This window comes from Chanos chanos, chromosome 1 (assembly GCF_902362185.1).
Source record: "Chanos chanos chromosome 1, fChaCha1.1, whole genome shotgun sequence".
In the NCBI taxonomy this organism is placed as follows: Eukaryota; Metazoa; Chordata; class Actinopteri; order Gonorynchiformes; family Chanidae; genus Chanos; species Chanos chanos.
In genome coordinates this window covers 46,690,155-46,708,504 of record NC_044495.1, presented here as the reverse complement: position 1 = coordinate 46,708,504, position 18,350 = coordinate 46,690,155, and the positions used below count along the sequence as shown (strand labels likewise).

Sequence of the window (18,350 nt, the reverse complement as noted above, 5' to 3'; positions counted from 1 at the left end):
CGTAGTCAGTTTAACGCATATTATAAATTTAAATGTATTTTTTCTGGACGTTGGAAAAATTGAGATGTATTGAGACACGCTCACACGTCTTAACTCCATCCTAAAGAAGCTCGAATTGTTCCTAATTCAGATCCCACTTGGTAATCTGCTAGAAATTTTCTGACATTTTGATCTCTGGTTATTTCGATAAGGCAGAAATTTGGTGATTTCAACAGATTTTCTTTAAAGTTTAAGAACGTCCAATTGTCTATAGACCCCGAAGTTTACGTCCCTCCTCTGCCACTGCAGCCCGTTTAATCATCAGTAGTGACGCTAGCCCATACTTCTGCTAACGGGAATGAAGCTGTCTTTTGCACAGATTTGAACAGTTTATGTGCTTATGTCTAGCGACGTATACACATGACAACGTGTGTCGAACACGCACTTAGCTAATGTGAACTGCTCTCTTTCTTTCTCTCAGCTGGAAATTACCTAAAGATGGGACGTCTCTCTGAGCCACGGAATTAATATAAGGCATATCAGAAAATTTAAAACACATATACACTGACTTATAATGAGTAATAAGCACGTGTAAAACTGGTTGGAGAGTCATTACAAACTATGACAGATCAATGGCAGCGATAACAGCAACATTTTCAGGATCTGTTCTCGTGGTTCTTCATATCACACCATGGGATGTCTAATGTGCACACCGTTGGATGATATATGCACTGTGTCACAGAAAGAGAGAAAGCACAGAGTTCTTGAACTTTTGGATTTTCCACAAGCTTCATTTGAGGATTGTCCGAAGTTTGATCACTTCTCCGCTGATTGTGATGATCTTGTGTCAAATCACGAATCCTCCTCGAAATCTCAGAATGCTGTAAAAACACCCACATTTCAAGAGCCTAACTCCATCGAAACGAACCGATATGACCTAATGACTGAGTGTACTACGAACAAATGACATTTTCGGTTAAACGATATTTGCTCTTCTGTGTCTCTAATAGTAACTATCCCAAGCGCAAAATGAATATACATCTTGTGTATTCCGTGTGTAAATCATGTTGCTTAAATAACATCTTTAATTATGTCCTGCTCACAGTTCAAAATTATGTTTCTGCAAACCATATTCAAATTTATTGTTTCTTATGCTACGAGACAAAATATTTAATATGCAAACCTCACCACTAGATGGGAGTACATACACGATGAAAATTACGCTTTCCGTTTCAGGCCTTCGAAAACGTCTGACCTAAAGGCTTTACAAATCTCTGATTGCGTGTATTGATATGAATTTCTGAACCCTACTGTCTGTTGCTGTATGAAAATGTAACAACTGTCCAATACCTTACTCATCTCGGAATGACAGTATGAAAAGTTGAAACGCAAAGTAAATATCATGTTTTCATGTGTGTGTGTGTGTGTGTGTGTTCCGTTACTGTTTAGCCTTTAAACCTGTAGTGGGAGTCAGTTTTTCTCACAAATAGCACGGGCGACATTCCCTTATCCTCGCTGGTCTTAGACTGTGTCGACAAGGAAAGATGTAATTCTGAATTATTAAAACAAAACAAAACAAAACAAAAACTCTCCATGGACCCTTATTAACATGGTGTTACAGTGGATGCATGTCCTGCACAATCATAAATATTGAATAAGAAATAATACTTAAAATTATTAGTCTTAGTCTGTAATTTAAGTGTTAGTAAGGGAGACACTAAGCTCAATGTCAAAATGTAAGCAAATACTTTTTAAATATTAGTTGTCCCTAGAGTAAATTTAACAAGCTTGATATGGCTTTCAGAGGCTGCTGTCAAATTTCAAGCAGACAGACAGACAGATAGACAGACAGACAGATAGATAGATAGACAGATAGATGTCCCTGGTGAAATGGACAGTCCAAAAAGTATAGGTCGAGATCATTCCTTTCTTTGTATATATATTTCAGATTATACTTTATCTGACAAGTGTATTCAGTCACAAACAATATCTTGGAATAAAAAAATGATGTCATGAGAACCTTCAAATAGCTAAATAAAACTTTAATAATTCTAGTTGCAATTGTACATTAATTGCACAGACACATGTTCTGTAACACAAATGACTCTCCATATATAGGTATGTATTTTTCTTGACTTATTTACATAAAACAAACCTGCAAACAATACTTTTAAACATACATAAAAAAGGGACTTTCAGGGTGATGGTATAAAACATTATTAAGCTTTTTTTTTTGTTTTGTTTTGTTTTTTGCTCTACATGCATTCCAAAGGGGGGGGAGGGGGGTCCCGTTTAAGCCTCCTCTGTTCATGGGTAAATTTTTACAACACAGAAGAACAGGAGTCTGAATAACTTTATGATCATAAACATGTGTGCAGTGCTATTGCCTTCAGATATTTCCATAGGACACCAGAAATTAATGGAAAACATTTCACCTTTTAAAATACATGTATTCTTTTCTAGGTTCTAAAGCAGTGAAAGTATGAAATATTTAATTACAGAGATGAGTACTGGAGGATTGGATCTATGCAGACCATTAAATGCAGTTGAAGCACTGACTGAAGAAAGAATATGTAAAAAAAATGAGAATGAATACAGGTCTAGATATAAAGAGATACTTTCTGAGCCCCCACTCTGAAAACTGTGTTACATTCAGTATTAAAAACAAAGGCTCTCCATCTCTGTAGTGTTTCCAAAATAACAGGAAAAAACATGGAATTAAATAAATAGATGGGTGGAATTTAAGTTAAAGCATAAATTAGGAGAAAGAAAACATCACAATTAAGGTTTGTAGAAATAATGTGTTGAAAATTATACTAATGTGTACATTAGTGAAGATGATACAAAGGGTAGAGGAAAAAAAATGCCTGATACATTTTTCCTTTTATGCCATATTGTTTACCGTTATTGTTTGATCAAGGAAATCTCACACACACACACACACACACACACACACACACACACACATTCAATGCGGAGTTTTTTGTTAGTGTTCCGGAACAATCTGGGAAAAACTGCTGTTCTCAAAGAGCTTAAAGCGGTCACGCTAACACTTTGAGACTATATATATATATATATATATATATATATATATATATATATATTTTTTTTTTTTTTTTTTGACCAGTTGCTAAGGAGAAACAGAAAAAAAAATCACAATTTTAGACTGAGGGTAGATTTCACAGCCTTTCCCAAATCCATTCATTTAAAACACATCTTTTTTCAAGCTCATTCCTCCGCACTCACAGAAGCCGGTAACAGCCCTACGAAAACGCCAGGTCTCAGCTGCTGCTTGTGTAAGCATTATCAGTATACTGATACTGAATTTGGTTAAAGGGTGCATTCTAATGCTAAAGAAAAAAGTGCATAGAGTGGACTTTTTGTACGAGGTGGGCTTGTTTGGTTCAGGTTTGACTCTGACTTTTTAAGATGTTCGATACGGCCGGAGAAGCTGCTCACCGCAGCCACCGCCATACGCAAAAATAGCGAATTAGTGTCTGAAAGCATTTATAAGTATCACAACAGAGCATCAATGGTTCACTTCAGGTTAAGAGCAGGGAAATATCTGTATTAAGGGGATAAAGTACTAGAAGTACAGTGAAATCTGATGTGTCTAGAAGCAGCACCTGAATTTACAATTAGAGATTACAGTTTGACTTCCAATATCGTACTACAGAACCCGATACACATTACGCTCACTGTACAAAATATTTTTTTCTCCAAAGTCCATTAAAAAAAAAACATTTTATGTACATTAGCGAGGCGAACCACCTCTAAATACACTAATATAGATGCACATACAAAGTATGCAACAAATATAATGTAGTGTTAAAATTCTTTCCTTACCATACGCAGTTTTGTAATAAAGCGTTTTTGTGCTACTATTAGCCCTAGTACGAGACATGCGAGCTTATGACTTTGAGGTAAGAAAAGAAAATGAATGTGTGAAAACGTTAAATTTATAATAAAAGAACAAATTTTTTGTGAGGAGGTGGTCTGCCAAGGAATGATTCATTAAAAAAGAGAAAGAAACCATCTGAACAGTGCTTTAAAACACAAAGAATTTCATTTAAGTATTCTAATATTTAACATGCTGCAGGCTAAAACACTGTTCAATTGAAATTATTGGCAATTAGACATGGTAATAAGAGGGAAGTCTGGTCAAACTCAAGAGCTCGTTAACCAAATGCTCTTCAGTGAGATGGGCGATGAGAAAAATGGGCAGATTTGAGACCGTCGAGGAGTGAGATCATTATCTGAGAAACACTCTGAGAAATACAGTATACAACATAGTTTTGTCTATGATAAAATATAGCTACTAGAGCAATTCATAAAACTACATGGTTAAACATCTGGGGCACAATTTTACTGAAGATTTAAATAAGACTGCAACAAAGCCACTGAATTAACCAACCAGCTTGGTCTTATTATTAATTTTGCTTACGCTAAAGCCTTCACCACACACTAAAGCGTTTTTAATAAACCTAGCAGTCTCCTACAGACAAGACCACTTTGACATGGGCATCTCTGCTCATTTCTCTGTCAGCTCTGAGTTCTTTTAGTAACGTCTGCCGACCATGAGCGGCCGAAGCTACATAACGGAGCGCTTTCCTCAAAAAAGAACGAAGTCCTCAGATTGTTTTGTGTGTGTGTTTGTGTGTTGCGTGGTTGAGACATATTGTCACTTTTAGCCATAGCCCTTGTCCATCTGGAAGGCCCGTTGGCCTGCACAGCGGACGCGTTAACAATTGCTGCTGTTGCGGAACTCTCCGTTCTCGGTGATCTGCAGTTTGGAGGGGTTTGTGGGTGAGATGCCGTTGCGTGTCTGCATGCTGTAGCGCTCCTTCAGCTGAGAAAGGGCACTCATCAAACGTGCATTAGCCGCGTCTAGAGACGCTATACGCTTTTCCTGCAGAGAGAGAGAGAGAGAGGGTGAAGACAGACAGTGAAGTGAAGGATAGGTGGACGGACAGATAGATAGAGTGAAAGAGTGAAGGATAGACAGATAGGGAGAGAGGGAGAAGGATAATAGATACATAGGTGGATAGATAGATAAGCAGAGAAAAGAGAGAGAAATACAGAGAGAGAAAGAAAGAGACAGTGAAGGATGGATGGATAGATAGATAGCGAGAGAGAGAGAGAGAGAGAGAGAGTGAGAGAGAGAGAGAGACTCTTAAACCCAGCAGTCCAAAAACAGGAGTGTAACAGGAGCTCTGAAAACTTGCATATTTAAAAGCTATGAAACCCAAGGTGACCCTTCCCACTACCCACGTATCTGAACTGCTGACGCACTGTGTTCACATCCCTCATATAATCTCAATATCAAATTATTGAATAATTAAGACATGGTTTTGATGCACCGCACATCAAATAACCTCATCAAATTCAGATTCATTAAGCGGCGATTACAATTTTTCTTCTCCTCTCTGTAATTATGCCGACGAACTACATCCAATTTTGTCGGAGACTAAATGGGCTTTTGGATCATTACAACAGAGTAAAATTTCCATCGGGGGGCTGGTAAAGAACAGCTCTAAGACATTCCAATCTACTGATCTACTTCAGTCAACCTTCAGAGGTGCAAATGTGAGATTAGAATGCATTACCATCTCAGAGACTCAATATTCAACAGTCATTTCATGCCACGACTGATTTTTCCTTCCAATACATTTTTCTGGAGAACTTAAAGATACGTCCACAACCAGACACTGTAATTTAAGTTCCTTTAGTTTTCCTCTGCGGTTATAAACAGTCAACTGTACGTGATTTACTGCCATGTACAACCCCAGGGCCTGACTGTAGAAATGTCAGTCATGCTTTCACTGCTGGATCGTTTTTTTTTTCCATTCTAAACAATGGCATATGTAGAATGCACTGCCATTCATTCATTTTTGGTTAAGCGACTCTTTTTAAATTATTATATCGCAAATGTAGCTACTGATCACTGGGGGAGAAAATTAAGTCTGGATTAATAATGACATAGAGCAAAATAAAATAATATGGTTTGGCTAATGTGTCCATCCATCCATCAATCCATCCATCTACCTATCTATCCATCATAAAATGCAAGCTGGAAGAAAATGCTTCTCCCTTAACTGTACGAATACACCGTCTGGAGTGTCTTTGATCTATAAAGATGTAACACATAAAAATAACTATGGAAAAAATGAGCGCGCACCTTTCAGTGAAATAAATACGATCATCTGCTTAATTAAACTAGTGTACAACAGTCTGACTGAGAAAATGAAGGCAGGGTGATTAGCCAGTAGTTTGCACTGGGCACAGTTCTGAATTTTAGTGTTATTTAAACACCAGGGGGCGCCACTGCCCTGCACTGGTGGCTCTTCATTTCCCTTAATATGCAGGGGAGAGCTCAACAGAAAACAAGCAATCGTATTCTCATAAGTATTTGTTTGTGGTGCATCTCGGCAAAGCCAAATCACACCGGTCACACACCAGTGAGCAGAGAACTGAACTGTCGAAAAATCCATAAACTCAAAGGTACACCTCTAACCAGTACAAACCACAACATCAATACCAGTGAGAGACAGAGTATATGAACTGTTCATCTTCATCTTTAACAATGACTGGATAAATGAAACGTATAAAAGATTGTAAACAACACCGGCATATCTCTAACAGGGTTCACATGGGTTACAAAGTTTGTGGAGTGGGTGGGGGCAGGGCCGGAGCCTAACCTGTGCATCAATGATCTTCTGTTTGGAGTCCACAATGGCCTGCATGTCAGCGTGGTCCTTCTTCAGCTCTTCTTCCACAGACATTAACCTGAACACACACGCGCGCGCGCGCGCACACACGCGCAAAACATAAAAACACAAACACATTCATTAAAATAATCTGTCATAATTTAAATATAGATTTAGATTGAGCTGACAGATGGTGAGGGTCATTGTATCTGTACTTAAGCTCAGCAACAGAATGGCACTTTGCAAAATGTAGTTATATACTGTCGCATAATTCTAAACAAACTAAGAATTTCAACATTGTTTCCTACAACTTGTGATATGTTTTGTTTATTGGTTATTTATTTATTTATTTTGGGTGGTATGAATTCACTAATTTTGAACTGATTGACACGACTGACTCCTCCCACCTGGTGATGATGCTTTTCATCTGCAGTTCCTTGTCGTCCTGCTGTCTGCGCAGACGCTCCTCCGTGTCCTCCAGCCGAGCCTGGTATTCCAGCAGCATCTTCTGCGTCTGCTCATCCTGACTCTTCAGTCGCGCCTCGTACTCTTCCAGCTTCTTTGAGGACAGCCATAGTCGCTCCTGCAGTACGGCGATCTCCTGCTGGTACTGAGAAGGGCACAGGGAGATCAGAGCGAGATCGGCCCGCCAGAGGCTTCACGGCTCTGCGGCTGACCTTTCACAGCGGCCTGGGCTTCTGTGATAAACCGTGAAGCAGCAGTGACTGCTAGCATCTGAGCATTACGAAAACCAATGACACTTAGTCAGTACTTTCAATCTTCTTTTGATATTTTTAATTAAATTTGCACAGGGGCATCTGAAATAATGCAGAAATATTACTTTGATTTCACATTTACGTTATTTTTTATTATGGTGAAAGAGTTACAACTTTAAACAGTAGAATGCAGAACTAAGGTCAATGCAATTAATACAATAAGATCAATAACTAATTATAACTGAATAACAGGTGACTTGTGTGCGGTGTTACCAGAGAGAGTTTGTGTTTGTGTTGTGTGTGTGAGAGAGAGAGAGTGAGAGAGAGAGAGAGAGCGAGGTTGAGAAGACAACGCAAAACTGCCTCAACAGTTCCATTAGATTTAATTGCTTCCCAAATGTTTTATTGCCCGAGTCGAATGCTGCGTCTTACGCTATATGCTAGCGGTAAAAACACTTGCTAGTAACTGGGCTTAGCTTACATTTACAGCCGCTTGTGCAGTTAGCGCTACGCATTAAAGTTCAATACTGTCTCTATGATAATGTCATCCGAATGGACTGAGCTGTGAAAATCTATCAAAGGTTTATGGCAAATATCTGATAGCTTGTGGAATTCGGCCATCATGCAAATCCCTAATAGATTTACGAAGATCCTCAGCGGCAGCGAAACAGCGTTACAAACAGCGTGCTAAACAGTTCAGGACACCACGCGACTCCTCTGGTTATGCAATTCTGAACCCCTGAATTCCTTCACCTAGTTGGAATAAAACGACCTTAACTGAAGCTCACGTGAGAAAGACCTGAAACAAATAAATATAAAACTTTAGGGCAACTTCTGATTTGTTGACCAGTGGCTCTGGTTTTCCGTTTAATACAGTACCTACCAGGGTATTCATATCCTTGAATAAATTGCAGAGGTAATGCACTTTACACCCTATGAAGACATTCCCAATGCAGCATATGGTTTCTAAAGACTAGGTATAAATACAGAATAACAATAAAACAATAATAAAAAGCTGCGAGTACTTTTAAGAAGTGTTAAAATTACCTTAAAACCAAACACTAGAATGCTAAATCATCTGAAATATTTTTCTGTTAGTTTGTTTCGGTTTTCTGCCAAATTACCCACTAACACAAGGCAGACACCTTTTTGTAGGTGAAGGAGATAAACACACGCTTCCTTCAACATGTGTGAAAATAGTCACTGCATCTCTTCACACTCAGTGAGGAATGTAACACAGCCGCGGGACGCGGTTACGCGCGATACCAAACACGCGGCTATACAGGGAGCATGGTTGACACACCTGGGCAAAGACACGCGTTCCGTTACAGTCCCGCACATGAGCTGCCACTATTGGAAAACGTGGCAAAGCTGGGTTTTGGACCATGCCCAGATGTGGGTTAAGCCCCTGTGTCCATTGTGCGGCAGTGACATAACCACGCACATCGCTTGAGTCCAAAACGTTTTCTCTGAAAAATCTGCCTACACGTGAGGTAAGGGGTGATGCCATGGTTTCTGATTTTCTTCCAAAGCTTGAGGGAAAAAGTAACATCTTTACAGTAGAGAGGTTGTGGTCTCAGTGTTTATACAGGAAACATGACTGTTTGGGAAACTCCTGTCTGCTGTGAGAGAGAAAAGCATGCAAGACCCAACGCTGTGTAGTGTTAAGTGGAGCACAGGGTGAGGGTTGAGGCTGTGGGTGAGGGTGTTCAGGGGACAGCTCATAATTCATTAAAGCGCAGAAGAAATTGCCAGAAGGACAACCTACATTGGTCATGCTCTCAGTGAACCTACAATGATTCTCTCACCCTCTCTTTCCCTTTCCCCCTCCCTCTCTCTCCCTCTCTGCTGCAGTACACAGTAGCTGAGACCAGGGCTGGCTGTCAGACTAAATTACTACACTAGGGGAATCAAAAATCAAATTAATCCCCGCTCCTCAGATATCTTATATATCTTGTGACTCACATCACTGTTGATTCTCGTTCGAATTTCATTCAGGGCTGGTCCCTGGGCCAAACAATATACCCACAAATAAATCTTTCCCTCCTTCCAACAAAGGATGTTAGGAATAGTCTGTGATCTTTTTCTGTTATTGGAGAGATTCAAACTGTAAATTCAAACGGCTGCTACAGTGTAGCCACTGTTGAACCATGTATGTTCAAACAGAACATGTAAATATGTAAAAAATCTGTATTGAAACTGTAATGTAAACAGATGGAACTGTGACGGGTATGAGGAGTTGTGACTGTTACCTTCTCGGTTTGTGTGAGCTCGTCTTTATTTTTGACGTCATCTCTGTGTTTGGTATCTGGGTCAGTTCCCTCCTGTTCTACATACTGCACATTCATATTCAGTAACCAGGCAGCAGTGCGGTCCAGAGCACTGGGATTCACTGGAGACGGAGCCTAGAGAAAAACACACACACACAGCAAACATGAACACAGATACAAACGCAGGGAATGAGAGAATATATGAGGAAAGATGAAAGAGGGGAGAGAAAGAGAGAGAGAGAAAGAGAGAGAGAGAGAGAGAAGAAGAAGAAGAAGAGGGATCTAAAAGGAAAGATAGTGCACTTAATAATGAGCACTATGATATTTCTAGGATGAAACACAAGCTGAAGGCAAACAACATACATTGGAAAAAAAATAAAGACCGCAAAAAAGCACAAAGTGACAAAAAGAAAGAGCTGAGATAAATGCCATCACCAGCTCTGTTTGATAGCCTGTGTGTGACACAGTTAGCACAGAGGACTTGGCCTGCATCATATGCTATTAATATTTTCAAACACAGACATAAATATCTTTACACCCTTTTCATTTTAAGCCAAATGCATGCGGTATTTTTAGTCCTGATTAACCTGTGTGTTTCACAGAGAGAAGAGGAGAGAGGTTGAAGGGCAGACAGAGAGCAGGCTATTACACGTCAACCTAAACATTTTTTTCTCCCTTTTCCTCCTTTTTTTTTTTTTTTTCTCGATTTCTCCAAGGTGAAGACGGCAGTTGTGCTCGGCTGGAAAACGCTTGATCAAGTTTTAATGGAGATTCATTTCAGCAGATTTCAGACAAACAGTTTGGGTGATTTGAACAGTCACTTAATCACTACTGCAGAGACTCAACTCCAGCAATTAATTCTGCTTGTCTATTCCATTTTCTGCTCCTCCAACTGTGCCATTTGGGCTGGAAAGCAAAAGAATCAGGCTCTTTTCCTCTACTGCTTTGATCCTTTCCCCTCACATCTTCTCATCTAAAGTTCTTATTCTAAACGAATCATACTGGGAACTTTGGTTAAACTAGTGATGCTGTGTTCTTCCTCTCTCGTAGTGTTCATTTTCTGCTTGCGGCACAATGGCTTTATTCTATTGATAGAAAGGGAGAGAATATCATAAAACTTACTTCTCCAGATATATTTGTGACACTTTCTCTCTAACATTTACTTAATCACAGTAGGGACACTAAGTTAGCTTGGTCTTTGTTTTTAAGGCTTTTGTACTGCGGTAAATAGCAGGAGAGAGGAGAAGAGCATGCATGGTGTTTCAGTACCCGTTTACAGTAACTCTGTGTTAAGGGTCCTGCTCCAGGGCACACCAGCAGTGTTCAGATGAGACAGCATTAACACCATCAGGTGTCTTTTATAAAGTCAGCATTCCCTCTGATCTGACTGGAATTCAAACCAACAACCTTCGAATCCCTGATTTGGAAACCACTACCGCCTGGCTCCTAACCCCAAAATCTGAAGGATTCTACGTGTAAAACTCTGATTTGTGATGAAAAGATATGGTGGGGATGAGAAATAAAGCTGAAAACAGTCAGTGGTCTGACTGTAAGTCATCCACTCACCTGTTTGTGCAGAGTGCGCTGTTTGCTTTCAGGACTGTCTCCTTTAGATGAGGAGGACTGCTGTCTGAGTCTGGTCCCACCGGCCGGCCAATCAGGAGAGGACGACATCATGTTGCCACTGGAGGGGCGCGGGTAGGGTGCGGTGTTGAGCATGTTGGGGGGAGTTCTTCCCCTGGTGACAGGTGGAGGGGGTTGATCTATTCGGCGCTGCGGTCCGGCGCTGTTCTGCCTTGGCACGTTGGTCTGGTGCTGTGTCTCCGTGAGTGACTGCTGGCGGCGCGTGAATTCTCCGGAGCGCCGAACGAACTCGTCCCCGCTGCTCCCTCCTCCTCCGCCCACGCTGGCCTGGCTGAGGAAGGGGTGCTTAGCCCCGGCCCCCGCCCCTTCCTCTGCGTTGCTCTGGGAGCTGACGGAGCTGTGACACTCGGAACCCGAGTCGGCCAAGCCGCGTGGCGAGACAGGCAGACCGGCAGCCATCTGGTATACGGGGTTCTGGAACGAGAGTGGAGCAAGAAGCTGCGGTCGGCCTGGGGCGTTCTCCGCATTCGGTGTGGTGGGGGTCTGAGCCGTCTTCCTCAAAGTGGGCCCCCCAGGTACGTTCCCCTGAGGTGTCCGTGCAGCCCACACTCCACTTTGGCCCCCTCCGGCCGAGGCCTGGGCATCGTTGATGGAGTCGCTGGTGGAGGCGTTGGGGCCGCTCTCCAGCGCCCGGCCGTCCTGGAGGTCCACCATAGACAGGCTCTTACTCCCGTTAGGAATCTGAACATCAGCTTCATTCGCCTCTGAATAACTGGAGCTGCGAGCAGGTGATGGCTGCACTGTCGAGTTTCTGGTCACAAAAAACAGGTCCTTGTTTTCAGGAGTTGGAGATGGCAATCTGGTGAAATCTACTAACCTGTAAAATGATACAGAGGTGATTAGACTGGGTACAGTTAACACAAAGACACTCAAAATGACCTCTAATATATGTATATGTTACATGTTGCTATTTTTTTTAAACTGAAATTGAACCACACTGAGCTCATGAAAAGACAATCGCACTGGAATTGTGTTGTTACTGAAATCATCACAGGGTTACACCTATACCATTACACTCATTCACGCTGTGCACAGAGAAACAAGGTGCTATCAAGACAGACATACATTTATATTTGATGAATTACTGTTTTCATGCTTATTTTTTTTTCTTGTAGTGATTAAGACATGTTATTCAGGAACATCCCCTTGCCCATTTCACAGTGTGCTGGTGAAAACAGCAGTATGCTGGTGAAAACACCTTGATGGTTACAGAGCGTTGTGGAGGAAAACAGACAGATTCAGAGGCCATGATTATGTCTGTGGATACAGATCAATTTCATGCCTTCATTTGTACCGAGGGCTGCATTATGTATGTATTATGATTATTATTATTCATTTTTTTTACTGCATCCACTGCCTTATCTTCTGGGAGATATCACGCATCTCTTTAGCTTCACATTTGATCCCTGACTGTGCATTCCTAGCTTTTAAAACATAATCTGTGTAAGAATATTCGCCTGTTTCAGACAACGCGGACAGATAAGTGGAGCCATAATCTAGTTTTACAACCGGCCTTTGCTAGGGTGCTTTCAACAGGATGAAAGACCAAAGATCTTTTATTCTTTTGCAAAGCACTCTAAGAAAATAATAAAAATATCTTATCTCTGATCTCTATTGGGTTCCTGGCTGAAGCGGAAACTTCATAGCCTGCACTGTGATTATGACTGAAACTCGCAGTGTTTCATTTCCTGATCCACCGTCTCTCATAGTTCTCTTGCGTCATACGCAGACCAATTAAACATTTCTTAAGGATCATTTTAAAATATTTTTACGCCATTTAAGTCAACCGCATTTTAGGATGCATAGCTAAGAATGATTTCCTTTTGTAAGAGAAATGTTAATGCAAAGGAGAAATGCGCGCTAGCAAAATGACAGAAACAAACGTCCGGACCTCGTAGTTTTATCAGTCTGCTATAGCAGAGTTTATTTTCTACAAACACGGAAGGTATGTTACAGACTTTGGTACTACAGATAATTAATTTGTTCCAAAACATGGCTTTGATCATGTCTGAGAGATACTGTTCAATCCTGCAAGAACTTGTCATTAAACATTGTCTTAAAAAAACGTTAAATTAAATGGATACTGTGTATACGTGAAAGAATTTTGTACACGATGGAAATTCTGTCTCACCCGGTCAGTTCGCTGTCCATGACTATCTTCTGCAGGCCAGTGGAGATGCTACAGCCAGGCAGGCCAGGTGAGCCAACACGCTCAGTGGGGGAGGAGATGGGAGCTCCACAGGGGTTTGTAAGAGCTGAATTCACCTCCCTCAGGATACGGACCAGGGGGCCGAGCTTAGACGCAGTGCTCTGTGTTAAAAGGGCACTCTAGTTATTAGTCAAGGACAACTGTTAAGAAGAAACTGAGATGTGAAAAATTTTTCTAACGTTGGTCTCAAAGTAAATAGAATAGTCAATCGTGAGCATGTTTAAAAAACGTCTTTCATAGGATGAAACAAGGATTAATAGCATTGTTATAGTCTGTATTTCACATCAGAACACCCAACGTTTTCAAATGGATGAATGTAAACTCAGTAATGTGGTTTGACACATGACTACTCTTCTGATTGTTTAACGGCACAATATTCATCTCACTTCAAATGAGTTCTGTCAGCATGTTTTAAAATGAACCTTCCTTTAATTGCTGAGAACAACTAGTTCTATCGCTTTAAGCACGTAGACTCTCAGTCGCTTTTTTTAATTCAGTAAAAACGGCTTTCTTTCTGTAGTCAGCGGATACCCACTGGCATTTTAAGCTCTCAAGACTGAGGAAAGGAAAGAATCAATAAACTCCTTAGTCCAGATTTATATTCAGTATTCCTGTTTACATGCAGTTTTAATTTCAGTAAGACACTAGAGCAAAATGTTTTGTCAGCACAAAAGCTCTATTATGCATTCATATTTTCAACATGTATTTATGGGAGTTCTGTTTCACAATATGTACCGAAGGCAAAGTCATATTGCACTTCTTCATTAAGCTATTGCATATATTCACAGATATTTGGGAAAACCAATAAAGTTCATATCCAAAACCAAAGAGATTATAACAAGAATGTAAGTCATTGTTATTTTAGTGACTGATTTTTTAACACAGTAAAAGGGAATGACTATAGAACAAACTGTAAAAAAGAGAATGTCCCCAAATGTCTGATCCACATAGCTGCAGAGTATAAAATGTTATTGGTTTCAGGAGGACAGAAATATCTTGACAGTGACAGTATTACTATATCATTTCTAAATGTTCGTTTGAGACTGGCAAACGTCCTTTCTAGTGAAACTGCTGGTGTGTGAAGGAGTTTGTGATTAAATACATAATACACAAACAAACACATGCACACACACGCACACATGCACGTGCACACACACACACACACACTTACACACACCTGATCGAGTTGTGAGACAGCCTCTGACAGCAGAGAATGGAGAGTGGACAATTCGCGCCCGAGATCGATATAGCCTTCAAAGCCGGCTGTATTAGAGATGGTCTCTGGGTTTGAGATCTCTAGCAAGAATCGCTGCATGTTGGCCCACTCATGCTCCAGGAATTGATTCATAAAGGACATGTACTCTTCCTTACTGCCAAACCTCAAGAGAGCAAAAAAAAAAAAAACCTGGTCAAAACCTCACCGGATTCAGAATAAAAAGAAGCGAAAAGATAGAAAAATGTAGCTTTGTTTCTGAAATACACAGAGTAGAAGCTGTAGGAAGTGATGCTATGTCACATGTCCTCCAACAAATGTGAAGTCTACCACTGTAATTTTTCAAACTCTATGTCTGTGTTGCATTGTCGAGACATGTCATTTACAACTACTTTGCAGAAAACAACACCTCCAAAAAGACAAAAGACAGCTACACTTCCTGTTTGAATCTGAATGGCTCTTTAAATACGGGGTGCAGTTGCCGGTTGGACACCTACTTGGTAAAGTTGGCGAGGTTCTGGGTAACCTTAGCGATGAGCGTGAGCGTGCGTGCCGTGCGGTCGTCTGGATACTCCTGCATGAGGTTGAAGAGGGAAGGCGACATGATCGCCGGGCAGAGGAAACGCAAGAACAGGGACGCACTAATCAGACGCTCGCTAATGTCCGGTCTCCCGCGGTTACCGCACTCCTGTCGCCAAGACGCAAACACCTCCTTCAGCTCCCGCGGGAAAACGCTGCAATAGAGAAAGAGATGTGCAAATGTGAAGATGTGCACACACACACACACACACACACACCACTGGGGATGGTGCTCAATAAACAAAGAACTTAAAACAGTGCCATTTGATTGCATTCATCATCTGATTTGGATTGCCCTTGTTTGAATGGCTTCACATTCAGTTCATGTTCGCCTGTCATAATTTTCCAATAATTTGTCTTACATAACCTGATTCATCAGCAGGGTTCATCTCTCTACCCAGATGCTTTGAAAATCTTAGAACACACTTATGGTGAAATCAGAGCATAAAAGAGTTTCTGACCAAAAAAAGAAACACAAAACATAAAAAATAATAACATGACAACGGATCATTGCTGTCCGTAACTCTCCCATCTTGCACTGCATGCTGCCATATCCCTGCTGCTGTGTGTGCTCAACGAAGCATTAACAACAAGTGAGTGACTGTTCTCTCTCTCTCTATCACTCTCTCTCCCTATATCTCTATCTATATATCTATCTCTCTTCTTCCCTGTCAGAGACTCGGCCTGGCTACATCAACAAACCCTAACACACCAACACACACAATGCCCTAATCATCTCTAATCTACTCCCTCAAGATGTTTTTTTTTCTTTTTATGAAAGTAAACAGACTCACACAAACACTCGTCCTTTTACTGACACATCCTCCGCACAGAGAAATGATTACGCTGCTAGGCTGTGGCCCAGTTAGCAAATCGATGGCTTATCTGTGGTGGAGCGAGACCATTAATTAAGATTCTTCTGTGAGGCAGTGAGACTGAAGTCCCTGACGGACTGCGTTCCATCAGGCACGGATGTGAAAATCTCATCAGCTTGCCTAGTGTGATGATGTCAAAGGCACTTTGGCTGACGATTAGGACTAAAATAGATGCAAAGCTATTATGCCTGCTGGTTTGAAACTGCCCCATATCCGATTCGTGAACAAAAACAGCCAATTTTCCCATGATCTCCGGTTATTTTTCAAATGAGGACAGACACACTAAAAGAAAAAAACTCTGCCATACCTACTCTACCCAGACTTTCTGAAAGCAGCTTTGGGTAATTATGTTCATCAGGTTGGCACGTTAGAGGAAAATGGAAAACTTGTAAGAAAGGTTCCAGGCAACAGGTGTTGCGTTGAAACATAAATTGCAGAATCATGTGGTTTTGACTGTTTGCAATGCTCTGTATCCCAGTGTACATCCCCAGTCAATGAAGGCAGTTCCTTCTCTGAAAAGCTACATTCCCACAGGGTTTTGCTGCAACATTAATTTGACCCACCTCCATCTAGAACCTCCTCAAAAACATTACAAAATGTCTGAGCAGAGATGGAGCAAGACTCTGAAAACCCTGACCAAATGCATGCTCTACTCCAGACTTGTGTCCTAACTTTAAACAGCTCTGAAGATACAACTTTTCAACCAAAGTTTTTCTGATGGTGTCTAGCATGGGTGAGTTACCAGTAGGAGTTGATGATCTTGCAGAAGGCCAGTTCACAGCACATCTTCAGATTACTCTGATGCTCCGGCAGGTCGCTGGATGAGCACTTGGATGGGTCCACCTCACAGTTCTCATCAGATTCATAAAGAGCTTTGATAAACTCGCCTGGACAAAGAAACATCCACACAAAGTTACTCAGTCATCAAATCAGTGGACGGCTAGAGGTATACATAAATTAATAAATAAAAACAAGATCAGGCCTTTTCATTTAAGATGCATTACATTTTCTTTATGATTCCTCTCTGACAGAGCATGCATAAATAATTTGCAAAGCGAGGTCTTTTGAGAGACGTAGAGGGCTTTCAAAAGCATAACATTAAGATTTTTTTTTCTTCTTTTCTACCATTCACCATGTTGTGATGTCTGTCAGACCAGTTGGTCTGGCAGATGTTTTAAATAATTCAACAAAGCTTAAAAAAGACACGATTTCTATTATGTGAGAAAGAAACAAGTAGCCAAAGTAGTGTTTTTTTCCTCTTTCCAACTCTGCTACTGTGTGTCGTGACTGACAAAAAGAAATTTACTTTGTTAGAGTGATAAATTGCATAGACTGGGTGGATTATTTTGACTGGATTATCTCTTATCAAACCCATTCAGCAGGTTATCAAGAACCGTTTCACAACATGAGTCAAACAAAGTTGCATTTTGGGGGGGGGGGGGGGGGGGGGGGGGGGGCACGGAGGTAGCCCAGGTTTTTGGCAGACTGTGTTAGTCTCACCTAAGGCATCCTGAAGGTATTTCTGTCCGACAAGTTTAAGATACTCCTCTATCGCTTTAGTGGCGAGCGTGTTCTCGCGGAATATGAGGTGTTCGTTCTCCCCACAGCGATCCACCTCGCACATCATCAGGTCCGTCAGGAAGTCCTGAGAGGAAGAGCAAAAGTGCAAACGTTCAAGAATACCGCCATGAGGTGACAAGATGACAGCCGGGTTTGTGAGAGAGATATTACCTAAAAGAGTTATTGCCGTCTCAGACTGAGGAGTGGAAAATGGAGACATCTAAAACAACTGCCCAGTGGGTGGTTTAGCATTAGTCCTCCTTTTACAGGTCACTGTAGTGTAAAATTATTGTCCTTTTCTCAAACTCTCTATCTAGACCACACTACAGAACCTGTCCCCTTTTCAAACCACACCATAAACCTCTATTCAAAGTCAAATCACACCATAAACCTCTATTCAAAGTCAAACCTCACCAATTACCCTCTATTCAAAGTCAAACCACACCATAAACCTCTATTCAAAGTCAAACCTCACCAATTACCCTCTATTCAAAGTCAAACCACACCATAAACCTCTATTCAAAGTCAAACCTCACCATAAACCTCTATTCAAAGTCAAACCACACCATAAACCTTTATTCAAAGTCAAACCACACCA

The 18,350-nt window shown here is 41.0% G+C and overlaps 1 protein-coding gene across 3 annotated transcripts in view; it reads right to left on the bottom strand.

The window, feature by feature from the left end:
• Positions 1–3,107: 3,107 nt before the first annotated feature.
• The window catches only part of dab2ipa (DAB2 interacting protein a), a 50,617-nt gene continuing 35,374 nt past the window's right edge, over positions 3,108–18,350 (bottom strand). Inside the window, exons 6-15 of one of the 3 annotated variants that reach the window (XM_030772671.1) lie at positions 17,693–17,837; positions 16,935–17,079; positions 15,236–15,472; positions 14,703–14,904; positions 13,448–13,626; positions 11,239–12,133; positions 9,655–9,807; positions 7,094–7,296; positions 6,678–6,765; positions 3,108–4,888 (exon numbers count right to left, since the gene is read on the bottom strand). In XM_030772671.1, coding sequence (XP_030628531.1) covers positions 4,721–4,888; positions 6,678–6,765; positions 7,094–7,296; positions 9,655–9,807; positions 11,239–12,133; positions 13,448–13,626; positions 14,703–14,904; positions 15,236–15,472; positions 16,935–17,079; positions 17,693–17,837 — 2,415 coding nt within the window. In that variant the 3' untranslated portion in view covers positions 3,108–4,720. The remainder of the gene's footprint in view (positions 4,889–6,677; positions 6,766–7,093; positions 7,297–9,654; positions 9,808–11,238; positions 12,134–13,447; positions 13,627–14,702; positions 14,905–15,235; positions 15,473–16,934; positions 17,080–17,692; positions 17,838–18,350) is intronic. The other 2 variants (XM_030772679.1, XM_030772687.1) reach the window with 2 other exon arrangements.